The sequence below is a fragment of the Sorex fumeus genome, unplaced genomic scaffold (genome assembly GCF_029834395.1).
Source record: "Sorex fumeus unplaced genomic scaffold, SorFum_2.1 ptg000035l, whole genome shotgun sequence".
Classification (NCBI taxonomy): domain Eukaryota; kingdom Metazoa; phylum Chordata; class Mammalia; order Eulipotyphla; family Soricidae; genus Sorex; species Sorex fumeus.
The window spans coordinates 574,667-600,249 of NW_026606092.1; the positions used below are offsets into that span (position 1 = coordinate 574,667).

Below are 25,583 nucleotides of genomic sequence, written 5' to 3' on the forward strand. Positions count from 1 at the left end.
TCGGTTCCGGTTGCATCAGCGGCGTGGGATCCTCGGCGAAATGAGACTGTTCGTGAGCGAGGGCGCCCCGGGAACCCTGCCTGTTCTAGTTGCAGCCGGCAGGGCCCAGGGCAGAGCGGAGCTGCTCATCAGCACCGTAGGCCTGGAAGGTAGTCGGGCTGGTGCTGGTGGGCGGTGCAAGAGGGGTGTCGGGACCCAAGCCCGCCGGGTCTGCAGTTGTCTTCACCCACCCCCACCTCATTCACTCCTCATCCGCCTCCAGAATCATCCCCTCGGTCCCTCTCTATGGCTAGTTCCATGTCATCACTCACTCCCCAGTGTATTCCCGTCTCTCGCCTCCGATCGTCAAATCTCGGCAGTCCACTTCACCCGAGAGACCGTCTCCTTGCAGCCTCCCGCACCCACCGGGAGCCCCCCGGGCCCTCGACCCACGCTCGCGCGACTACTCCCGAGCTCCTGTGTCGCTCGAAGGAGAGTCTACCTCCCTCCCTCTCGAAACACACGGAGACAGCAATACCCCCAAATTCCCCTTTGCCGCTTACCATTTCCAGCACACCATTTGGGTGACTCCGAACGCCGGTCTCCGGTCAATCCTCATTTCTCCCACTGCGATCTCAGATCGTTCTCAGATATCCTCTTTACTTCCAATTGTTCCCGTTCTTGGCTGCAGCTCGGCCCCAGCCCCGCCACCTCCTCTGCAGTGCCCATCTGTTGTTTCCAGCTGGCCTCGGCTAAACACCTGCTGGTCTCGCCAGCTTGTGCTGGACCCCACCCCCTTGCCTTGCCACGCTCCAATCCCAGACCCTCTGGGTTGAGACCCACCTCTTTCTTCTCTCTTGACCCCCTGGACAATGTCAACTTGTCCTAAGTCGATAGTTTCTCTTTTCCTTGTTTTCACAAATCTTCTCTTCTTTTGTAGAGTGTGTGGTCCCCTTCTTGTCCCGGCCTAAGATTCCTGCGTTGCAGTTGGATAATGGCAATTACCTCTTCTCAACCAGTGCGATTTGTCGGTCAGTACTGGTCTTGGGGTGAGGTGGTGGTTTGAATTTAATCAGGACTTATCTGAGGTCTTATTCTCAGCCAGTGTCCTCTGATTGATAGACAAGTGGGCCTCTCCCTGTTTTTCTTCTTTTCTTCCCTCCCTCCCCCCCCCCCCCCACCTGTGGAGCTCAGGGCTTATTCCTGGCTTGCTCTGGGGACTACGTGGGGCGGTGGCCATTCAACCAAGGCTGTCTGCATGCAAGGCAAGCACTTTACCTCTGTATTATTTCTCTGACCCAAACAGGCCTCTTATTTCACCTTCTATTGTTCTCTCCCTGGGCAGATACTTCTTTCTCTTATCTGGCTGGGAGCAAGATGACCTCACCAACCAGTGGCTGGAATGGGAAGCAACAGAATTGCAGGTAGACTGAGGCTTGGGGAGGGCAGTTAGGCCCTTGCTCTGCCTGATCATCCTGATCTGTGACCCTTGCATTTTAGCCAGCTTTATCTGCTGCCCTCTACTATTTAGTGGTCCAAGGCAAGAAGGGAGAAGATGTTCTGAACCCGGTGCGGAGAGCCCTGACTCACATTGACCATAGCCTGAGTCGGCGGAACTGTCCTTTCCTGGCTGGCGTGAGTTGGGCCTTGAGAAGGGGTTCAGGGAAGGGTGTACGTTACACGAGTTAAAGCCATAGTACAGGGGGCTGGAGAGTTAGCACAGCGGGTAGGGCGTTTGCCTTGCATGCAGCGACCCGGGTTCAATTCCCAGCATCCCATATTGTCCCCTGAGCACCGCCAGGAGTAACTCCTGAGTGCAGAGCCAGGATTAACCCCTGTACATCACCAGGTGTGACCCAAAAAAGCCATGGTGCAGTGGATAAGGTGCTTATCTTGTGTGCACTGACCCAGGTTCGTTCAATCCCAGGCATTCCAGATGGTCCCATGAACCTGCCAGGAGTCATTCTTGGATGCAGAGCCAGGAGTAGCCCCGGAGCATTGCCGGGTGTGGCCCTCAAAATAAGGAGGAAAAAAAAAGACTGGCCAGGCTTGTGGCTTAGTGGTAGAGCACTTGCCTTACTTATGTGAGGCTCAGGGATCACTGCAGGGCTTACTCCTGACTCTGCATCCAGGGATCACTCCTGGTAGGATCGGGGGACCATAAGGGGTGCTGGGGACCAAACTTGGGTAGACCTCATGCAGGGCAAATGCCTCTCCAGGCCTGGATTGAGAGAAGTAGGATGTGTAATGTGGTATGTGACACAGTCCGTGTTAAGGGGTAATAGATGTGTTATTTATGTTGGACAGAAATGGAATGCTTCAGCTGTGGACTGACTTTTCTTTCCCCAATAAAGGAGACAGAATCTCTAGCTGACATCGTTTTGTGGGGAGCTCTCTACCCATTACTCCAAGACCCAGCATACCTTCCTGGTAAGAATTCTGCTTATCACTTCATTCGCAGCCCCTTGGCCTGGAGATGAGAGCCCGGGCAGTCAAATAGCGGGGTGCTCTGGAGGTACAGCGGAGGAGAAGGAGATGCTGGGGGAAGCATGAAGACGAGGACAGTCACTGCTGTCGGCTCTTCCTGGCTTGATTTTTCTCCCTGTTCTCTCTCTCTCTCCCCGGCAGAGGAGCTGGGTGCCCTGCACACTTGGTTCCAGACCTTGAGTTCGCAGGAGCCCTGTCAGCGAGCTGTGGAGACAGTGCTGAAGCAGCAGGGGGCCCTGGCGCTCCGCCCCTACCTCCAAAAGCAGCCCCAGCCCAGCTCTCTGGAGGGGAGCACTGTCAGCAATGAGCCTGAGGTCTGCAGGGACCCGACAGAACCTCCGTGCCTGAGGGTGGGGGGTGGGAGGGGTGGGAGCGGGGCCGCCGACTCTCCTGGGACAACATGGAGGGGGCTTCTGTGCTCTGTGGACTCTTCGCCCGGTGAAGCGCCGCGTCCCCTCTCCTAGGAGGAGGAGCTCGCCACGCTGTCTGAGGAGGAGATAGCCGCGGCCGCAGCTGCCTGGGACAAGGGACTGGCAAGCTTGCCCGCCGTCCGGCCGCAGCAGAAGCCAGTGTGAGTAGGCTCAGATGACAGGGCTTGGGGTTTAGGGTTTTTTTTCTGGTGTTGGATTTTCCTCTTCCTCTTTTTTTCCTCTTTTGTTGCTGTTTCGGGGAATCACACTCGGGTGTGGTGTGCCTGGGGCAGGTTGCTGTGGGGGAGTTGCAGTCCGGTGTGGGACGGCCCAGGCCACGGAGCTCAGGGCCTCATCCACATGGGGGGGGGGGTGCCGAGACTGCAGAAGCCCCGCCCCGACTCAGCTCCTGAGCAGAAGCTGCAGGAATGATACCTGCACCAGGGCTCCGTTGTTGGGCCCGTCTCCATTTTCACTCACTCTCTCTCTCTTTCTCTCTCTTAAACTTTTTGTTTTTGGGTTACACCCAGCGTAACGTGGAGGCAGTTCCTGCTCTGCTGGGGGGTCACTTCCTGGTAATGCTCAGGGGACCATATGGTGCTGGGGATGAAGCCCAGGATTCTTGTGTGCAGATCCTCAGCTCCAGTCTTTTGAGCTCCAGTCTCTTATTTTTATTTATTTATTTATTTGGGGCTGGAGCGGTTAGCACAGCGAGTAGGGTGTTTGCCTTACACTCAGCCAACAGCCAGCTGACCCGAGTTCGATTCCTCTGCCCCTCTCGGAGAGCCCAGCAGGCTGCCGAGAGTATCTCGCCCGCATGGTAAAGCCTGGCAAGCTCCCCATGATGTATTCGATATGCCAAACACAGTAACAAGTCTCACAATGTTACTAGGCCCGCTCGAGCAAATCGATGAACAACGGGAGGACCATGACCGTGAATTATTTATTTATTCATTTTTCTTTTTGGGTCACACCTGGCATTGCACAGGGTTACTCCTGGCTCATGCACTCAGGAATTACTCCTGGCGGTGCTCGGGGACCATACAGGATGCTGGGAATCAAACCCAGGTTGGCCGCGTGCAAGGCAAACGCCCTACCTGCTGTGCTATTGCTCCAGCCCCTTTATTTATTTTTTTTAATGAATCACCATGAGATACAGTTACAGACTTACAAACTTTCGCGATTACGTTTCGGTCATACAATGATTGAGTACCCATCCCTCCACCAGTGCCCAGTCTCCACCACCAGTGCTCCTAGCATCTCTCCTGCCAACCTCCCCCCCCCGCCTCTGTGGCAGGCACATTCCCTTTTACTCTCTCTCCTTTTGGGTGTTATGGTTTGCAATATGGGTACTAAGTGGCCATCGGCCATCATGTTCGGTTCATAGTCTACTTTCAGCACACATCTCCCATCCTGAGCGGGCCCTCCATGGTGGTCCTGACATCACCTGCCCCAGCCCCTTGGCAAAGTCCTTTCTGTAGACCAAATACCACCATGGGCTGTTTGTTATATCCTTGGTATGTTTTTCTTTCTAGCGGGATGGTTGTGTTGAGGCCACACCAGCTATGCTCAGAGCTTACTCTTGACTCTGTACTCAGAGGTCTGTTGCCCAGGTGCCAGGCCTTCACCCCGGTCTGTCACACCCAAGAATGTCTTTATTTTAGTGTCACTGATTAATTTTTATAGGAGCCACACCAGGCAGTACTTAGGGTCAGGCTGTACTCTCGGCTTCCTTTTTTTTTTTTTTTCCAAATGTCATTAATTTCTTTTGGGGTGTGGGGCACCTGCTGGTTCTCCACGGCTGCTTCTGTCACAGTGCTTGGGGATGCTCCCGGCAGTATTCCTGGATGGCTAAGCAGTGCTGGAGGTTGAACCCAGGGGCTGGAGCGATAGCACAGCGGGGAGGGCATTTACCTTGTATGCAACTGACCTGGGTTCGATCCTTGGCATCCCATATTGTCTCCTGAGCACCACTGGGAGTGATTCCTGAGCACAGAGCCAGGAGTGACCCTTGAGCATTGCTGAATGTGGCCCAAAAGCTAAACAAAAAAAAGAGAGAGAGAGAGAGATGCCCCCACCCCCTCCGGCCTTCTGTTCTGTGTGGAAAGTGTGCTACAGCCCTTTGCATCATCTTCCTGGCTTCTTTCATTATTTTTAAATTAAACTCTCTGAGAACAGCATAGAAGGAGGGAGGGACGGGGAAGCAGACACAGACACCCTGCGCCTCTACCGAGCTACTTTTTCAGAGAGGCCTCTAAGTTAATTTCCTGGTATTTCACATACCATCCTGTTCTTGGCTTTCGTAGAATTTAAAATACCTGTCGAGGGGCTGGAGCAATAGCACAGCAGGTAGGGCGTTTGCCTTGCACGCGGCCAACCCGGGTTCGATTCCCAGCATCCCATATGGTCCCCTGAGCACTGCCAGGGGTAATTCTTGAGTGCAGAGCCAGGAGTAACCCTGTGCATCGCCAGGTGTGACCCAAAAAGCAAAAAAAAAAAAAAAAAAAACCCGTCGAGGGGCCAGGGTGATAGTACAGTGGGTCGGGCATTTGCCTTGCACACGGCCAACCGGTTTCTATCCCCAGCATCTCATATGGTCTCCCAAGCCTAACAGAAGTAATTCCTGAGTGCAGAGCCAGGAGTAACTGGAGTATCACTGGGTGTGGCCCAACCCCCCCCCCAAAAAAAAATCAATCAAATAAAGTACCTGTCAAGCTTACTAGACTGAGTTCTGTGAGGCAAAGAGACTGGGGGTGGGGGTGGGGGTGGGGGTGGGGGTGGGGTGGGGCTTTGGGGCAGTGGGGGATGGGAAGCAGAGGGGCAGGGATGGTTTTGACCACAGTGCTCAGTGCTCAGGGATTGCTAAAAGGCCAGTGGCTGGATACTAGACATTCCAAAAGCTGATGGGTCCAACTGAGCTCTAGAGGGAGGCACGCTGAGCTGTGATTCTCGCATACTTGGATGGTTTTGCACGTTTCTTGGAATGCGGGCATCCCCCTGCCTGTGTGCTTGTCATTCCGAGACTAGTTCTATCATGCCTTTCTCCAGAGCTCGCATGAGGCTGAAGGGCTTTGTCCTCCGGAAGCTCTCATCACCACCTAACGTTGTAATTGTCTCTTCTATGTCTGTCTGCTCACTAATTTGTGTGTCAATTGAAGCAGAGGCTGGCCCTAATCTCAGCCAGTTGCTAGCATCTAGCGTCAAATATTTTCTAGATATTAATAATATTTGAACAAATTAGGGCCAGTCTTTTGTTTATTTGCTTATTTGGAGTTTTTCTTGAGTTCCTTCCATAGATTCGGTTTAGGAGGCACTTTGGAAATAATGACAAATAGGAGGAAGACTTTTTGGGTGTCTGTAGAGACCAACATGTTTAAATACCTGTGTGGAGGAAGGGACATTTCACCCTAAAGTGATGGTCTTAGTGTGAGGGAATCATCTGAGTGTTTTTTGATAGAAACTATGACGATCATAGTGAGCTCCCATTGTACCCAGGACAGAAGGGCGTGACAAATGATGGGGAGCCGTAATTGTAGGTTGCAAGTGGTTGAAAAGCTGAAAGGCATACTTAGCTGTCGGCGCAGTGGGTCGGGGGTGGCCAGTATGCTCGGCTGGGCGGGAAAGGACAGTGGGCATTGAGTGACCTCAGAGAGCAGATTGAGAGGTCGGAGCTATAGGGTGGGAGACGGGAGCTTGCCTTGCAGTCGACTCAGATTTGATCCTGGCATCCCATATGGGCCCCTCAAGCACTGCCAGGAGTGATTCGTGAGTGCAGAGCAGGAGTAACACCTGAGCATAGCCGGGTCTTACCCCCGAAAGCAGAACAAATGATAACAAATTGAGCCGGGAGGCTAGGAGAGAGCCTGGAGCAGAGAGGAGAGAGGCTGTGTGAAGGTGGTAACTGTGCTTGTTGGTTTGAGTTAGACTGTTTTTATTCGTTTTGGCTGCACCCTGCGGTGCTTCGGGCTGACTCCTGGAGGGACTCAGGGAACCATAGGTGGTGCTGGGCATTGAACCTGAGCCGGCCGCATGCCGGGCAGATCCTCTACCCACTGTACTCTTCTCTCTGGCCCCTGAGTTAGCTTTGAGGAAATGGCAGGCATGGTTTAGGGAGAGAAGGGCCAGGTTGTACACATGGTCTTGAGCTGGCAAGCTCTAACTTGTGATCAGATCCTGCCTACAGCTCCTGGGAGAAGGTGGGAGAGTTCTCGAGTGGCATCGGGGTCCAGAGAGTGGGAAGTGATGGCGACTGGATAGGGCCTAGGAGTTTTTCTGTTTTCTTTTTCTTTTTTGCTAGTGCCTGGGAAGTTGGCACTTAAGAAAGACCATGGAACAGAGGCAGTGACTCTAGTTAAGAGCGTGGTAGATGAGTGTTGGAAGAGGGGGGTCTAGAGGAGCAGTACGTGGAGTTCTGGTTACTGTATTACAAGGAGCCTGTTTTCTTTTTGCTTTTTTGGGTCACACCCAGTGGTGCACAGGGGTTATTCCTGGCTTTGCACTCAGGAATTACCCCTGGCGGTGCTCAGGGGACCATATGGGATGCCGGGAATCAAACCCGGTTGGCAGTGTGCAAGGGAGCCTGTGTTTTTAACTCTAGGGGAATCCTATGGATTTGAGGGGAATTCATGGGAGCGAAGACTGAGTTGAACGTGACCCTGTGACTCTAGAGCAGATTTCTCCCTGGGGGTTCTGGTCCCTCAAGTTTTTCCCTCTTTCTCTCTGCCCTCACAGTTTGCCTGTGACTGGGGAAAGGAATGTGCTTATCACCAGTGCCCTCCCTTATGTCAACAATGTCCCCCACCTGGGAAACATCATTGGCTGTGTGCTCAGTGCTGACGTTTTTGCCAGGTAAAAGCAGTTGCTGGGGGAGGCGGCTCCTGTGGGAGGCGTGGGCTGGGAACCAGGGTACCTCAAGGGTGGAGGCTTGCGGGATCCTGGGGACACGGAGGGGCGCATCCCTAGATCACCCTATTCCCTTCCAGGTACTCACGCCTCCGACAGTGGAACACCCTCTACCTGTGTGGGACAGATGAGTACGGTACAGCGACAGAGACCAAGGCTATGGAAGAGGGGCTGACCCCGAAGGAGATCTGTGACAAGTATCACGCCATCCATGCTGACATCTACCGCTGGTTTAATATCTCATTTGATATTTTTGGCCGCACCACCACGCCACATCAGACGACGTAGGTTTTCTCAAGCGAGGCAGACCCTGGAGTGGCAGGGGGTTGTCCCAGGCTGGGGGCCGTGAGGGGGGCCGCGAGGATGTCCTCGGTCTCAGGCCCCGGCTCTGCTTGGATCCGAAATTGCCCTGAAATGTGTGTCGCGAGTCCGGGGCTGCAGTGTGAGTGGACACCCCGACAGGAGCTGCTGAGACTGGACTTGGGCTTCGGGGGCGCCCTGCCTTCCCTCTGCACTGGCCCTTCCTGGCCCGGTGCGGTTACTGCCGCTGGCTGTCCTCCCGTTCCCTCCGCCCTCCCCCCCCTCCTCCACCCTGCCTGACACTGTGCCTGAGACCACTCTCGAGTCTCTGAGGTTGAGCAGGTGTACGGATTTTGTTCTTCAGATATTCAAGGATAGGCCTCGGGCTGGGCAGGCCCAGGGGTGATGCGCGTGCCTTGTTCATGAGGCATGAGGCCTGGGTTCAGTTCCTGGAGCCACAAGGAGAAAGGCCAGCCTAATCCTATCCTTTTGGAGATTCTTGTTCATGACGGCTATGAAACAAATGTTTGTCCTCAATACAAGGCAGTGTGCAAGGGAGCCTGTGTTTTTAACTCTAGGGGAATCCTATGGATTTGAGGGGAATTCATGGGAGCGAAGACTGAGTTGAACGTGACCCTGTGACTCTAGAGCAGATTTCTCCCTGGGGGTTCTGGTCCCTCAAGTTTTTCCCTCTCTCTGCCCTCACAGTTTGCCTGTGACTGGGGAAAGGAATGTGCTTATCACCAGTGCCCTCCCTTATGTCAACAATGTCCCCCACCTGGGAAACATCATTTGATTGTAAAGGGTCGAGAGGGCGAAGGCCCTGAGTGGGATCCCTCGTCCCACCTGCCCAGAAGCGCTAGGTGTCCTCGTTGGCTCATGAGTGCCGCATGAGTGCCACAGTGAGAAATGAGTTGTGGGCGCTATGGATGAGGGTCTAGGCTCATGTGTGAAACTCAGATGAAAGATGGCTGTTGCCTTGAGGGGCCCTCTGCCTGCTGTCTGGCACACATACCAAATGAGGCTGGGCCTGGGGAAAGTGGCGATGGCAGAGAGGCAAAGCTTCCTGACTGGTCTGTCTGTCTGTCTGTCTGTCTCTCTCTCTCTCTCTGTCTCTCTCTCATCACCATGAGATGCACAGTTACGAAGTTGGTCATGCTTGGGTTTCAGTGAAAATGATCTCTCCCCATTCTCTTGCCCGCCTCACTAGAATCACCCAGGACATCTTCCAGAGGCTGTTGTCCCGAGGGTTTGTGCTGCAGGATACTGTGGAGCAGCTGCACTGTGAGCACTGTGTCCGCTTCCTGGCTGACCGCTTCGTGGAGGGGGTGTGTCCATTTTGTGGCTATGAAGAGGCCCGGGGTGACCAGTGTGACAAGTGCGGCAAGCTCATCAATGCCATTGAGCTTAAGGTGAGAGGAAGGTCTGTGGAATCCTGGAAGAGACTCCTTCCTTCCTTTCTCCCGCCCTCACTCTCCTCTTTCCCTCCCTCCCTCCCGCCTCCCTTGGCAGTCTTCAGGGGTTACTCCTAGCTCTGCATTTAGGAGTTAGTCCTAGCAGTGCTCAGGGAACGATATGAAGTGCCAGGGATCGAATCCGGCAAGGCAAACACCCTACTTATACTAATCTCTCTGTCCCCATCTTTCTTTTTTGGGGGGGAGGGGGTTTTGGACCACCCCCAACTGTACTCAAGGCTTACTTTTGGCTCCACATTCAGGAAGCACACCTAGTGGAACGGGGGGACCGTGTGTGGTGCTGGAGATCAAACCTGGGTTGGCTGTGTGCAAGGCAAACTCCCTGCCTGTACTATCTCTGGTCTCTGTTCTTTTATTGCTTGTGGTGCTGGGTATTGAATCCAGGGCCTTACATATGCAGGCAAGTGATTCATCACTGAGTTTCCACACACAACACTGTCTATTTTGGGGGAAGTTGGGGAGATGGACGTAGTTTGGTTTTTGGGCCAATTGGCTTATTGGGGGTCACTCAGAGAAACTGTGCAGTGCCAGGTATTTTGTCTGGGTCTCCCACAAACAAAGCATATGCTCAATCCTTTGAACCATCTCCTTGCCTTGCATTTGGCTCTTTTTTGGGTTTGGGGACACACCTGGCAGTTATAGATGTGTTACTCTGAGCACAAAGTACTGAGCACCTGCCTTGCTAAAAGGGCTGTATGTGTGATGCCAGAAGTTGAACATGGGCAAAGCAAGCACTTTAACAACCCTATTCTCTCTCTCTCTGGCCCCAGTCTCAGTCCATTCAGGAGTTTGGCTTCAGCGTTTAAGACAGATCAGGCACTTTCCACCCATGATTCAATTCATTTAACAAATGAGTATTTGCTAAGTCCTAGCTCTGTGCTGAAAAATCGGTAAGTTGGGGCCAGAGTGATAGTACAGCAGGTAGGACGCTTGACTTGCACGCACACAACTAGGGTCCAATCTCTGGGACCCCATATCGTTTCCTGAGCCCCACCAGGAATGATCCCTGAGTACTGCCTTGTGTAGCCCCCCACCCAAAAAAATCAGTAAGTTGATTTTATGCTTCCTTGCTTTAGATCTCCTGATTTGTTTAGGTCAGTCTCTTCTGTAAATACCATCTCTTCTTTTTACTTCACACACATTTGGTTCATTCAACAAAGGATTTTTTTTGGGGGATGGGGGGACGGACTGTAGGGGGTTGCTTCCTAAGCATTGTTCAGGAGATTGGGTGGTGGCTCCATCCTGCTGTTCCCAACCAACAGTAGAGAACTGCTAGGGGCCACGCCTGGTGGTGCTCAGGGATTATCTGATGGGGGTGGACCCTAAGGTACCAGAGATGAAACCAGGGTCAGCACATACGAAGCATGTGCCTTATCCCCTGTACTCAACTCCCCAGTCCAACAAAGAGTTTTTTATGTACTTAAACTAGTCTTCATTCCGGCTGATAGCGATGCATCAGTGAACAAGATAGACTCTCCAGAGCCGGGAGACCAGCACTAAACAAGGAGATACAGGAGGCCCCCCCCGCCCCCCTTTCTGGCTGGAACTACCCATTTCAGTGTGTATTTCAATGCCTGAAGCCACAGATAATACTGAACATTGTGTGTCCTATTTACATATACATACATACCTGTAATAACGCTACATTTATGAATTACAGTTTATCTCTCTGTGCCCCTCTCCCTCATCTGAACAGCTTTCCCTGGCCCAGTCCCGGTTCTGATGGTTCCACCATGGGTCACCCCTTCTCTTCAATTTCCCTTCACAGAAGCCTCAGTGTAAAATCTGCCGCTCGTGCCCTGTGGTGAAATCCTCCAGGCACCTTTTCCTGGACCTGCCTAAGGTAAGTGGACCTTGCCTTCTGACTGTCTTTGCACCTCCCTGTTCCCTCTGCCTTGCCCTAAAGCTGTACCAGATCACTCTCAGAAGTTCTCAGTTTCTGTGAAACATCGTGCTTGTGGTTGAAAGAGGCATCAGAGTAGAGTACACAAAGTGAAAAGCCTCTTACCAGCAGCATTGCTTAATTCCTTTGTGTTTGTTCGGAAGTATCACAAGCATATCAAAGTCTTTTGCCTTCCCTGGCCCCACTGCAAATTATAAAATCACGGCAGTCATTCTGCTACTACATGGTTTCTTTCTCTGCAGTATGTCTTAGCCAGTTTCTTTCTTCAGGAGAGGGATGGGTTTGGGCCACACATCTGACATCTGATGGTATGTGGGGGTCACTCCTGGTGGTGCTCAGAGAACCACATATGGTACAGGGATCCTACTAGGGTCAGCCACAGGCAACGCAAGCACCTTAACACCTGTGCTCTCTCTCCAGCTTTAGTTTTCTACACTAGCGAATACCCCCCTTTTTTTTTGTACTTGAAACTATTTTTGGGAAAATATTTTATGTTTGTAGAAGTTGCCAAAATAGTTGCTAAATCAGTGAATCTCATCTATTCCTACCCATATTACCAGTTAGAATATTGATTTTGCTCCCTTTGCTGTAGAAAACTGTGTTTGTGTGTATATGTGTATTATTTTTTTTTTTATGTGTATTATTTTTTTTTATTTCTGGGGACTGAACCCAGGGTTAAAGCTTAGTCATACTCCCTGAAACACATCTCCAGCTCGTCTTCCATACTCTTAAATACTTCAGTATGTATTTCCTGAGAAAAAGAGATGTATTTATGTTAATCATTATATAGTTAATAACTTCTAAAAGTATATTAAATATAATCTTGTGATATACAATCTAATCTCTATTTTATCAGTTATCCCAATAATAAAATTATTTGTCATATTGTTTTTTCTTTATACAGAATCTAACTCAGGGTTATAATACTTTATTTTCATATCTCTTTAGTTTCCATTAATCTGAAGCAAAAGTTCCTCAGCCTTTGTCTTTTATGACATTAACAGGTGTGTGTGTGTGTGTCTGTGTGTATGGTTTGAGGGCCACACAGAGTGATGCTCAGGTCTTACTCCAGGCAATGCTCAAGGACCATATATGGTGCCAGGGATTGACCTGGGGTCAGCCACATGCCAGGCAAGAGCCTTATCCTATATCTATATACTAGATATATTAGGTCTACTTTTTGAAAAGTTTTTTTTTGGCCATACCTTGCTGTGCTTAGAACTTACTTCTGTTTGCTTAGGAATTACTCCTGATGAGGCTCAGGTACCATAGGGGTGCCAGGGATCTAACCTGGGTTGGCCACATGCAAGGTAAGCGCCCTACCTGCACACACTCTGGACTCCTGGCTGTACTTCATATATATGTATATTTTTTTACCCAAACCTTGCAGTGCTCAGGATTTACTTCTGGCTCAAACTCAGGGATCATTCCTAGTGCTGTTGGGGGACCATATGGGGTGCCAGGAATCAAATTCTGTGTAAGGCAAGCACATTACCCACTGTATTCTCTTTTTCAGCCCTTGTACTTCACTTTTTTTTTTTTTTTTTTTTTTTTGGTTTTGGGGACACACCCAGTGATGCTTAGAACTTACTCCTGGCTCTGTGCTCAGGGATCATTCCTGATGGGACTCAAGGTACCATGAGGTGCTGGAAATTGTACCCTAGTTGATTGCATGCAAGGCAAATGCCCTACCCACTTTACTATCTTTCTTACCCCTGTATGTCAGCTTTTAATGGCCTTAATTAGAATCTCCTACTGGTAGATGTTACTACTGTTTCTGGTTTGTTTTGGGGTCACACCTAGTGGTACTTGGGGGCCATTCTTAGCTCACTGCTGGGGAGGATCCTGTGGCGTGCCAGGGATTGAGCCTGGGGCACCTCTGTGCAAATCATGTGCTCTTGTCCTCTGAAGTACCTCAGCCTCACTGTTTTTTGTTTTTTTTTTTAAACTCAGCTGAACCTCTGAACCTTGGAAGTTTTACTTTTTGTTGTTCAAACAGTACACTGTTACCACTTTTTAAATTTTTTTTTTATTATTTAAAATTTTTATAGTCGTTCACAATAATTACATTTAATATTCGAACACCAGTCCCACCACCATAGTTTGAAAGTTTCCATCCTGAACCCCAAACCCTGCCAAGAAGAACTGAAGTAATTTGTTTTGTATTGCTTATGAATAATCACTTAATCACTTAATCCCCGTTATTCATCGATTTATTCGAGCGGGTGCCAGTAACGTCTCCATTCATCCCGATTGCGTGCTAGCGTAGCCCAATGGTATCTGTTCGTTTTAGGAACATGTAGAGCCTCAAACCGATCATTTAGGGTCTTGACGAAGAAGTCTGACCATCTTATAGGTGGGCGTCCACGTGATCTTTTGATGTCTCGTGGAATCCAATCAGTAATGGCTCTAGTCCAGCGGTTGTCTGTAAACCTCATTACGTGTCCAGCCCATCTGATTTTTGATGTCTTGGCAAATGAGACAGCGTCCCTGATTCTTGAGCGTTGACGAAGATCAGAACTCCGGATTCTATCTCTCATTTGAGTGAATCGTGATATTCCAAGCATAGTTCTTTCGATTCCTCTTTGAGAGACCCGAATAGTGTTCTCATCCTGTTTTCGTAGGGTCCAGGTCTCTGAGGCATATGTTAATGCAGGAAGAATAGTGGAATCAAAGAGATGTGCTCGTAGCTGGAGGTTCTTTGTCCTCTTAGTTATTTCTTCAACGCTCTTGAAGGCATGCGAAGCTGCTCTCTTTCTCCTGCGCAACTCAGGTGCCAGGTCACTCATCATGTTGATTTCTCGACCTAGGTATATATAACTGTTGCATTCGGAGATGGTGGTTCCGTTGAGAGCGAATGGAGCGTCAGGAACAAGGCTGTTTCTCATAAACATTGTCTTCACAAGATTCAGCTGAATAATCTGCTAAAAATTTATCCAAAAAAGTTTCCTTAGAAGAAAGTGTGTGAAGATTGTTGTATTTCACCCAAGAGCCATTAAGCCCTTCTATAAGAGATTACGAACATATTGTTAAAGATCGAGACTTGTGTGCTTATATTTATATCTATACACACATATCTGTCTATCTGTCTGTCTATCTATCTATCTATCTCTGTCCCACTAAGATTGGTTGTCGTCTGCTTTAAACTCCATCAAATGTGGTGTGCTGCACTTGGTATGTTATTACTTTGTTGATTAGAATTCATAAAAGTGGATATACTATGTCAAAATCATGAGTTATTTAAATAAATTTGCCAAATTATACAAAAGGTCTTACATACTTATCCTTATGTAAACCATATCTGACAGTCTGAAAGCAGCCTTTGGAATTCCTCTTATCTTCTCAGCTTGAGAACCCGCTCGAGGATTGGCTGGGGAAGACAATGCCGGGCAGTGACTGGACACCCAATGCCCGGTTCATCACTCGTTCTTGGCTTCGGGATGGCCTTAAACCACGCTGCATAACCAGAGACCTCAAGTGGGGAACCCCTGTACCCTTAGAAGGTTTTGAGGACAAGGTAAAAACTGTTCAACCTCTATTCATCTATTACACAGCCCTTGGGTTGAGACGTCAGGCTAACAGAATGAGCTGTTGATTATGTTCTGCTGTAGTCTGGAACTCTGGGTGGGGCAGTTTTCCCTGTGTTCCTTCTTCCTTTCATGTCCCTCCTCCTGACCCTCCAGGTGTTCTACGTCTGGTTTGATGCCACTATTGGTTATTTGTCCATCACAGCCAACTACACAGACCAATGGGAGAAATGGTGGAAGAATCCAGAGCAAGTGAGCAGTTCTTGGTTAGCCTGAGAGAGAGAGAGAGAGAGAGAGAGAGACAGACAGACAGACAGACAGACAGACAGACAGACAGCATGTGTGCATGTGTGTATTAGGGGCGTTGGGATTGGGTAGCTAATCTTTCTGGAACCTCAGAAGAAATTCTCAGGAACTCTCATTTCTCAACTGGATTCCATAGGTGGACCTTTATCAGTTCATGGCCAAAGACAATGTTCCCTTCCACAGCTTGGTCTTCCCTTGTACGGCCCTGGGAGCTGACGACAACTACACCTTGGTCAGAAATCTCATTGCTACAGGTACCCCAAAAAAATAGAGAGATGGGATATTTCTAGGGAGTCCTGAGATAGTAGTAGGAAGATTCAAGAGACTTGCTAGGCCTTGAGTGAGGAGCAGAGTGAAATAGAATATACCTAGAACATGAGCACTCGGTCCAGGAGAAAACAGAACTTGGGAAGTAAATATCTGAAGCTCCAGCTTTGTAATGGGAAGCAGAGAGGAAAGGGCTGGAATGGAGGAGGAGGGATTTTCCCCAGCCTTGTGTGCTCAAGGGACGTGTTGCTGAATGTCCATGGCGGGGGCTGAGGAAGGGAAAGAAGAATCAGTGGGTCACAGTGAAAAAGAAATGATTTGAGCAGATGGCTCTCATTCTATATGCAGAGTACCTGAATTACGAGGATGGAAAATTCTCTAAGAGCCGGGGCGTGGGAGTGTTCGGGGACATGGCCCAGGACACCGGGATCCCTGCAGACATCTGGCGCTTCTACTTGCTGTACATTCGGCCAGAGGGCCAGGACAGTGCCTTCTCCTGGACCGACATGATGGTGAAGAATAATTCTGAGCTGCTTAACAATCTGGGCAACTTCATCAACAGGTGGGAATTGACCAGGGGTCAGAGTCAGCAGATGAGCTGATTTGGGATGTTCTGTTTCTCCAGGTGGTGGTAGAGGAGTGAGGACTGGTAAATGAACAGGACTTTGTGAGAGATGGTGCTGGAGGGGGTGAAAAGTGGATTTCTATCCATTGGATCTGCATCTAGAACATAGAGGAAGTCTTGTGTGCTAAGTTGTCATAGAGATAAAATTTAGCAAACTTGTTTACAGGTCTGGTTTTTTAAATTTTTGTGTGTGTGTTTCTGTGCTACACCTGGCAGTGCTCAGGGTTTACTCATCTCTCAGGCCCTACAAGTTGTTTTATTAATGTTCTTTATCATGTTGAAAATGTGTTCTCTCCTACCAAAAAAGCCCACTTGTGAGGCAACTGAAGAGTTTGGCTGAAGGAAGGGGTTATGTCAGCATCGGGGTAGACTAATGGTCTCCTCTTCAGAGTCTTATTGAATTTTATGTCTGCTCTTCTGCAGTCTAACAAAGTATCCTCCATGGCATCCCACCCTTTCAGATTTGGTCATTCACATTTAATGACAGTCCCCACTAGACTATTTGATAACAAATACTAGGTGCTTCAACTTGATCGTTCTGTTGATTTAATAAAGTGATTGGGCTGGGGAGATGCTCAGTGGACTAATTGTAGACATACATTCTTAGGGCAGATAGAGAATAAGAACTAAATTATGCTTTGCCTGCTCAGTTGAGGGACCCAGATATCAGTCCTGAGAGAACAGAAAATTATGAAAACCAACTCAAATTTCTCTACGGGAAGTGGGCAGTAACTCCTCTTTTGCACCTCTCTTCTTCCCATCAAGGGCTGGGATGTTTGTGTCCAAGTTTTTTGGGGGTTGTGTGCCTGAGATGGTGCTCACCTCTGATGATCGGCGCCTGGTGGCTCATGTCAGCCTGGAGCTCCAGCACTATCACCAGCTGCTGGAAAAAGTTCAGTAAGTTCCTCAGCCTTGTCTCCTGTCAGTGATCTGCTGGCATGTCGAGAACCCTATAATACCCACCCTTTGGCTGTCTCTTCCTCCCAGTATCCGGGATGCCTTACGCAGTATCCTCACCATCTCTCGCCATGGCAACCAGTACATTCAGGTGAATGAGCCCTGGAAGCGGATCAAAGGCGATGAAGCTGACAGGTAGGTAATAAGGGTTGACTACAGGCTGGTAAGCTGTGTCCTCGTTCCTGACTAACATTGCCTCTTCTTCCTCAGACAGCGGGCAGGGACAGTGACAGGCTTGGCAGTAAATATAGCTGCCTTGATGTCCATCATGCTCCAGCCCTATATGCCCACTGTCAGTGCCACCATCCAGACTCAGCTGCACCTTCCACTTCCAGCTTGCAGTGTCCTAACCACCAACTTTGTATGCACTTTACCAGCAGGACACCAGATTGGCACAGTAAGTCTGGGAGTGGGATAACCAACCTTTCGCAAAATTCCTACCTTTGCGGGCCAGAGAGAGTACAGTGGGTAGGGCACTTGCCTTGCACACAGCTGGCTCCGGTTCATTCCCTGGCACCTCATGTGGTCCCCCGCATCCCAAGAACCAAACAAAACTCTCCCTTTGCCGTACAGCATTTGAGGAAGAGGCAGAGAACTTAGTATCAGTATCGGCCTGCAAGGTCAGTGTTCCCTGTGGGTCACACATCCACATTGTTTTTCATGTCAGAACTCAGTACCTGACGCAGAGAATTGGTACATATTTGAAAAACAAGGAGATTCCCCTGGTCTCCCATCAGCTGACTTACAATTGAGAACACATGGTAGTTTTCAAAAGTTTGGACACCTCTAAAATTTTGCATCAGCCTAGCATTATTAGATGCTTACTTTTTGACTAGTAATATTTTGGACTTTCATTTTCTTTCTGGATTTACTGAAACCAACAGGTATTTGGTAGGCATTACGCTCACATTTCTCCTGAATGTTAGCAGTTGGAGTTGGATGGCCCTCTCTATAGTCTGGTAGAGTTTAGAACTTATCAATGAATGAACCCTTTTTCTTTTCCTCACAGGTCAGTCCCTTGTTCCAAAAATTAGAAAATGACCAGATTGAAAGTTTGAAGCAGCGCTTCGGCGGGGGTCAGGTGAGAAAGCCAAAGACTGCTCTTATCTAGCAGCGACACAATGTCATCTAGTGTCCCTAAGTAGTCCTCATCACTTTTTCCATCTCTCGGCTCTATTACTTCCTCACTTAATAGTTTTTCTTTCCTGTCTTAGCTAGAAGAGTGCTTGGAGTTAAAGGTAAAACTTTCTCTCGAGATGTTACTTAAAACTTAGGCTAAAGCATATTTATGGTAGCAGGTTCTAACTGTGTCATTGCTCTGCAGGCAAAAGTGCCCCCCAAGGCAGCTGTTTTAGAGACCCCAACAACAGCTGGACAACAGCAGATACAAGTCCTGGCGGATGAAGTGACAAAACAGGTACAAAAGCTTAAGCCCTGTGGGGACTGGAAAGCCACACACCCAACATGTCCTTTCTAGTGTCACTGTTTTTACTCCCTCATCATCTTTTTCTTAGGGCAACATTGTCCGAGAACTGAAAGCACAAAAGGCAGACAAGAACCAGATTGCTGTGGAGGTCGCTAAACTCTTGGATCTGAAAAAACAACTGGCTTTAGCTGAGGGGAAACCTCTTGAAGCCCCAAAAGGCAAGAAGAAAAAGTGAAAGTGAGAACTTGATTGATAGAAAGTCACTTTAATGGATATGAACAGTAATAAATCTACAATCTCTATATACATGCTGAGACCCCCCTTTTTGTCTAGCTCATGTCTCCCCCCTACTGAATTTATGGGGTTTTGGGTCACATAATTGGCACATAATCGGTGAGGAGATGGTCGTTCGCCACTTCTGGAGAAGGTGGCTAGCAGTGGCGTGCGGGGAAGTGATGGTCCTAATTGTTCATGTTTGGTGCAGATTCACCATTCGGTCGATCAGAGCTCGGCGAGTCGCCTCCACTTCCCTGGTCAGACGGTCGATTTCCAATTTGAGCCGTTCGTTCTCTTCAGCTAGCTGTGCCACTTTCCGCTCATTCTCCTGTTCTCTTTCCTTCATGCGCTGCTTTCCAGCCCGGGCTGGGGACTGGCCACTCTGCTTCCTTTTCCTGGGTTTCTCTTGATCTTCCTCTTCCTCCTCCTGAGCCAAGGAGCTCTGACTGGAATCAGTAGATTGAGGACTCTGGGAGGTGCTTGTGGCTTCTGCTGGTCCTGGCTCCTCAGTCAGCCAAGCCAGAGAAGCAGGGTCCAGAGTGGTGAAGGTTTTTGTTTCTCCCTTCAGGGGAATGACGAAAGGGAAGGTAAGTATCAGCTGAGAAGGAAACGCAACATCCCCCGCGGGCTTAGGCCTAGCATTCTCACCTCATTTCCTGGGGGTGACACATAGGTGCCCCCATTTTCATCTGAGGAGAGCACTTCCTGCAGGTCCTCGTACCAGGCTTCCAGCTCCCAGCTGGACAGTGTCCCGAAGGAGAAAGGCAGTGACTCAGCTGCCATCTTTGTGCTGTGGTCCGGCTCTGGAAAAGCACATGCTCAGGATGGGGGGTGGCGGAACGTTTCACAAAACCAGACAGTCTGTACCTTAGCTTCTAAAACAATGTGGGGTTACAACTTAGTTTTAAGTTTGGTTTATTACAGGAAGTATTTCATTTGGATTTTATTATACATCTATTCTGTACTTCCAGGGCCTCTGTAAAAGTTTCTCGGGTGGGTGGTCACGAGGCTGACCCAGTTCAACTTTCAGCAACCCTCATGATCCCCCAAGCCCTACCAGGAGTGATCTGAGTAAACCCAGAGCAACACTGAATATGCCCCCCTTTCCCTCCTCCCCTATGAAAAGGGTGAAGAGGTCAGGTTTGATTCTGGTACTGCACAGTCCTCTGAGCACAGTTGGGAGTGAACCTGAACACAGAACCAGGTGTACCTCCTGCCCCCCGGCACCGAGGTGTGGCCCCAAAACCAAAAAAATTGGGGAGCAGGTCACAAATGGAAAAAGTTATTTAAGACACCTGGTCTGGTCTATACCACAGCAAACCCTGCCTATTTGTAGTAAGGTTTTATTGGAACAGTGCTGCATTCATTTATTTACACACTGTTTATCACTGTTTTCACATTGTGACAGAGACTCTGTAGTCTCAATACCTAAATATCTAAATTCTCAATACCCAAAATACTATCCAGAGGTGGGGATACAGCTCAGTGATTTTTTTCATCTTCTGCATGCATAATCCTAACTGTATATCCCTAAAAGTAGGTCAGGCTTAGAATTCATCAACTTATGGCCAAGGAGATGGTTTAAAGGACTGGAGTGTGATTTAGCACTTCATGGTCCCCCAAAACACTTCTAGGAATGACCCTGGGACACACTAGCCTCTCCACTAACCACTTCCTCCCTATTGCCACTGTAACCCCCCAAACAAGAATTGGCCCCTGGCCATTTTGACTATTCCCTTGAAGAGGCAACATGCTTGTATAAGATTTTTTTGGAGTCACAGAAACAGTACAGTGGGTAAAAATTATTTGTTTTGCGTGTAGGTGACCTGGGGTCAGTGCCCCCCACACCTCATATGGTCCCCCAAGTACTGCCAGGAGTGATCCCTGAGCCCAGAGCCAGCAGTAAGCCCTGAGCATTGCCAGGTGGTAGCCCCCAAACAAGTTTTTTAACCACACCTAGCAAGGCTCAAGGTTTATTCCTGGCTAAATGTTCATGCTACTGTGGTGCTTGAGGAACCATGTACTGCTAAGGATTCAAACCAATCTGGGGCTCCTGCATGCAGAACATGTGCTCCAGACCCTGCATAAGCATTCTTGGAGGATCTTAGTAGAAGTCCTAAGCTCCCCTGGGGAACTCCACTGGTAGTTTCCAGAGCCAATTATCAGACCATTTGTACTCCTTTCTCCTGTGTGGGAGCTCAAGCAAAAGTCCTTTGGGTCAGTCCAGCCAAGATGGGGACTGAGGTGTGGTAAGACAAGCCAATTATCTTCACTGGGGCTGACTGCTCAGTCAAAGCTAGCTTCAATTAACATATGCCCTAAGAATAATGATTTGTCCCTTGTTATGGACAGCTAGAAGGATGAATGTGGTCTCAAAACAAACCTTACTTAGGTTTGAATCCTTTTTCCTTTCTCCTTCACTGGGTACTTTCTTTCTCTTTCATTATTATATTATTATTTTTGCCACATTGGCTATGCTCAGGACTTACTCCTGGCTTTGCACTCAGGTATCATTCCTGTCAGGTTCAGGTGACCAAATAGGTGTCAGGGATCCAGCACCCATTTGGTCCAGCCCTTCACTGGGTATTTTCATAATTTCAACTGAAGAATTGAACCTGGGTCGGCCACGTGTATGGCAAGCATCCTACCTACTGTATTATTGCTCCAGCTCCCCCAGACAGTTTAATTATTAGAGTGTGGGTTTGGTTTCATGCTTAGTGTTGTTGGGTCTGTGATTTAGATAGATAAACCACACCTCTACACAGTGTGCACAGGTTTCCTGACGCCTGCCACTGTCTGCTGCTGCTCCCACCTCAATTTCTTACCTTCTCTGGCCTTCAGTTTTTCTATAGCCTAGGGTTCAAGGGTGATTAGGTATGATTCCTTGTACTCTCTTGTCCTGCTATTCTATCTATCTATTTACATCTGTATATCACAGAAAGGTGAGATCATTCCAGCCATTTTAGTGAAAGGTTTATTAAGTTTACCTGCTTTCAGGTGTGATGATGTATGAAGATAGACTTCCTTCGGGAACACTGTGGGGATCAAAGATAAGAGTTAGGGATTTTTGGAAGAGAAATAAGCAGGTTCTTATTTTGTCTTGGGGCCATACACGACAATGCTCAGGGATTACTTGTCTCTTCAATTAGGAATTACTCCTGGTGGTGGTTGGGGAACCATATGGGATGCCAGGGATCAAACCCAGGTCACTGCAGGAAAGCAAGTGCCCTATTGCTGTACTATCTTTCTGGCTCCCCAAAGCAGGTTCTTATCCCCAGCCTCCTATTGGTTCTTCCTTAATTACTGTGCTATACATTATGGATAGTTAAGGGTCGCTACAGCCATTTCCAAGGACAGAGGGGTACCTGACTTCCTTTATTTTTAGACACTGATATTTAGAGTCCTGATTACATAATGGCCATGACAGTCCTGGTCCAGCATTCTCTAAATTCGAGGCAGAACTGCCAGGGTAAGGACGACTATAGACAAGAAAACAAAACAAGTGGCATTTTCTAAATTCTATTCCCACATTACTGTCCTCCAAGTGTACATTTCCAGTCTGGAACTCTCCAGGGACCATCAACTGTGCTAAGTGTGTACTTGCCATTTCCCTTTTGGATATCTAATAGGTATCTCAAACTTTACGCCCAAAAGACAATCTACTTTCTCTATCATCTTCCCCATCTTACTAAATGGCAACTTTAGGTACTTCAGACAGATACTTTGGTGCATCCTTGATTTTTCCCTTCTCCCCACAAATCAATCAAAACCACCAACAAATGATTTTTTTGACAGTGCCAGGGATCAAAGTCAGGGTTTCACACATACAAAGCAAGTGTTGTACTGCTGTGCTACATCCCTGGCCTTGGCAGTTTTTCTTTTTTGGCTTTTTGATTCACACCTGGCAATGCTTAGGGGTTACTCCGGGCTCTGCACTCAGGAATTACTTCTGGCAGTGCTTGGGGAACCATATGGGATGCTGGGGTTGGCCACATGCAAGGCAAACACCCTACCCACTCTACTATCGCTCCGGCCCCTCTTTTTTTTTTCTTTTTTTCTGTTTTTGAGCCATACCCAGCTGTGCTCAGGGATCAGTCCTGGCCTTATGTGGTGTCAGGGATCTGACAGGTCAGCTGTGTACAAATGCCCTGCTGTAACTATGTCTCTGGCCCCCAGAAAATTTTCTTTTTTGTTTTTGGGCCACACCCAGAAGTGCTCAGAGCTTCCTTCTGGCTCAGTGATCACTCCCTGTGGTGCTGAGGGAACTATATATGGTGCTGGCAATTGGCAACTGAACCCAGGTCTGTCTGCTGCATGCCAGGAAAGCATCCTACCTGCTGTACTGCTACTCTGGCACCCCAGCAGAAAAAAAATTTTTTGACCACACCTGGCAATGCACCATATGGAATGCCAAGGTTTGAACCTGGGTCAGCTATGTGCATGACAAATACCATATCTACTGTACTATCTCTCAGGCCCCACAAAATTTCTTAACTCATTTTCATCCCAGAATCTAAATAGGTCATCAATTCCATTATTTTCTATTTAAAAAAATCAAATGACCATCATCCCTCTTGGATTATTGCAAAAGTCTGACTTTCAAGGACTCCCAGGTTCTACTTTTGCCACCCCTAAGCATATTCACAAGAAGTCAAAGCCCTTTCGTTGCTGGTGGTGTGATAGGGGTTGAGGGGAGCAGACTGCCAAGGCCTCATACATGCAAAGCATGTGCTCACAGACTGAGTTACAGCCCTGATCTTCAGAGAGCCTTTCTGAAACTTCAGTAATGCCATGTTATCCCTTCATTCAAAATTCTCCAGTGACTTTCAATTTCACACACATTAAAACAGCACTTTTCATGTAAGTTTGATCCCTCACACAGCCAAAAAAGAGAGAAAAGAATAGCCTTAAAATGACTTCAAAAGCCCTATACAATCTATCCCTGCTGATGTCTCACCAGCTCAAATTAGTTCAGCTGTCTGGTTTCCTATTCCCTAAAGATACTATGCAAACTCCCCCCTCTGAACCTCTGTTCTTGCTGTCCCCTTCTAGAAAGCTTTTTCTTCTACATATTTGTATGCCTTCTTTATTTCTTTGCCTTCTCCTTTATTTCTTTGTATTAATATGGGTGGAGTGTTAGGCCACACTCAGTGATGATCATGCTCAGGAGTGAGCCCCTGGCAGTGCTAGGGGTCCATCATATGGTGCCAGGGATTCAAACTGGAATCAGTGGGCTGCAAGATGTCTTAACCCCTGTATTAGCTCTGCAGCCAACTTTATTTATTGGTGATACTGGGAATCAAACTCATGCACTGAGACAAATCCCAGTACCTTTCTCCTCTCTGAACTGTCACCTCATTGAGGGACTCACCCCCTGTGATCTCCACCCTAAGTACTGACCACCTTCTCTGCTCTAGTTTTCTCCATAGGCACGTATGTGTTCACTGCGTGTCTTTTCCTGCTGAAATGCAAGCGCAGTGAGAGCAGAGGGGTTTTCTACCTCTTGTTCCTTCCTGGATCTATTCTGGGCCCCCAATTGCATGGCATAGAAGCAGGTGCTCCTGAAGTATTTGCCTGGCATGAATGGATAAATTCTCCCCAGTCATTCTCACAGGGTAGGAAGGATGAAGCCCAACAGCAGACAGGCAGGTGCCTGTCCCCCGGGACTGGATATGCAATATCACCCCGAGTGTTTCTCTGCAGGGCTGTCTTCCCTGGGGAGCCCTCCTCGCCTTCCACTGCGTGGGACATGCTTTCATCAGCAGTGGCGCCCCGGGCCAGAGGGTTGCAGAGCCAAACAGGGGGCTGGCCTGATGCAACGTTTACACCGAGATTAGCTGGAGACTGGACAGGGCAAAGAGGCACGGGACCAGTCCTGGGAGGTTAGGGCAATACACGGGGGAGACCCCACGTGGCCTAAGAGATCCAGGATGCTCTCTTGGGCGGGAGACCGGGGCCATCTGGAGGAAGGGGAAAAACCCCGCTGGGCACCCCGCGGCACCCCTCTTCCCAAAGGTTTGTCAGTCCCCTGAAGGTGCGGCCCTGCGCTAGGGGGGAGGCGGGCAAATCCCGCAGCGGGTCCGGGAGTCCCGGCTAATGACGTGACCCGCAGCCGGGGCCGGAGGCGGGGGAGCGGCCACCCAGGCTGCCAGGGCGGGGGTGTGTCCCGCCGGCCCGCCTCCCACCCGACAGGCCCAACCGGGAGGCCTGGGGTCAGCGAGGCGCGAGGATGCACAGGCAGCAGGGGTCGCCTGGCCCAAGGTGCTCCCGGCGAGGGCGGAGTGGGCCTGTCTTCCCCGGTAAGAGGAGCCTGTACGCCCCTCTCCAGAATCTCGGGATCTTCGCATCCCGCCCCACGACACTCGCTAACGTCACTATGGGAGGGTGAGGCCACGTCCTAAGGAGCGGCTGGCCCCACTCCGAGGGGAAAGCAGTGTTCGCGACGGGGGGGGAAGTAGGCGGGGAGTCGGTACTCGCCTCTCTCCTCAGGTTCCGGCTCTGGTTTTGGCTCTGTCGCTGCCACCCGCTCATCTTCAACATGATATGCTCTATGTCTTTCCACTCAAGCCTGTGACCTCGGCGGCGCGGCGCGGCGCCCTTTTATCGCGATCCGGCCCTCCTCTCGGGGGCGGGTCCAGGGGCCTGCCAATAGGAAAGCGGCACGCGGGAGTTGGCCCCGCCTCAGCCTGACATCCGCCACTCAGGAGACCCGCGATACCGCCCCTGTGGCTCCCTCCCGCTCG

At 49.4% G+C, this 25,583-nt stretch overlaps 3 protein-coding genes across 5 annotated transcripts; 1 reads left to right on the top strand and 2 right to left on the bottom strand.

The window, feature by feature from the left end:
- Positions 1-18,869, top strand: MARS1 (methionyl-tRNA synthetase 1). 2 transcript variants are annotated; one of them, XM_056117504.1, is made up of 22 exons: positions 1-149; positions 920-1,010; positions 1,325-1,403; positions 1,480-1,614; positions 2,334-2,409; positions 2,608-2,780; positions 2,931-3,037; positions 7,608-7,724; positions 7,859-8,062; positions 9,289-9,490; positions 11,322-11,396; positions 14,803-14,973; positions 15,140-15,235; positions 15,426-15,543; positions 15,905-16,118; positions 16,947-17,078; positions 17,169-17,273; positions 17,349-17,535; positions 18,148-18,219; positions 18,353-18,376; positions 18,463-18,555; positions 18,653-18,869. In XM_056117504.1, the coding sequence occupies exons 1-22, from the start codon at positions 41-43 to the stop codon at positions 18,797-18,799; spliced, it is 2,727 nt and encodes a 908-aa protein (XP_055973479.1). In that variant the 5' UTR covers positions 1-40; the 3' UTR covers positions 18,800-18,869. The 2 variants fall into 2 exon arrangements, with proteins under 2 accessions (XP_055973479.1, XP_055973480.1); XM_056117505.1 differs by lacking the exon at positions 18,353-18,376.
- Positions 12,095-25,481, bottom strand: LOC130026809 (DDIT3 upstream open reading frame protein). 2 transcript variants are annotated; one of them, XM_056117518.1, is made up of 3 exons: positions 25,318-25,481; positions 21,828-21,875; positions 12,095-12,207 (listed from the first exon to the last, which is right to left on the bottom strand). In XM_056117518.1, exons 1-2 carry the CDS (start codon positions 25,378-25,380, stop codon positions 21,834-21,836), a joined length of 105 nt encoding a protein of 34 aa, XP_055973493.1. In that variant the 5' UTR covers positions 25,381-25,481; the 3' UTR covers positions 12,095-12,207; positions 21,828-21,833. The 2 variants fall into 2 exon arrangements, with proteins under 2 accessions (XP_055973493.1, XP_055973492.1); XM_056117517.1 differs by lacking the exon at positions 12,095-12,207 and adding an exon at positions 19,579-19,643.
- Positions 18,814-19,623, bottom strand: DDIT3 (DNA damage inducible transcript 3). Its single transcript, XM_056117516.1, has 2 exons — positions 19,489-19,623; positions 18,814-19,402 (listed from the first exon to the last, which is right to left on the bottom strand). Exons 1-2 carry the CDS (start codon positions 19,621-19,623, stop codon positions 19,034-19,036), a joined length of 504 nt encoding a protein of 167 aa, XP_055973491.1. The 3' UTR covers positions 18,814-19,033.
- Positions 25,482-25,583: the final 102 nt, after the last annotated feature.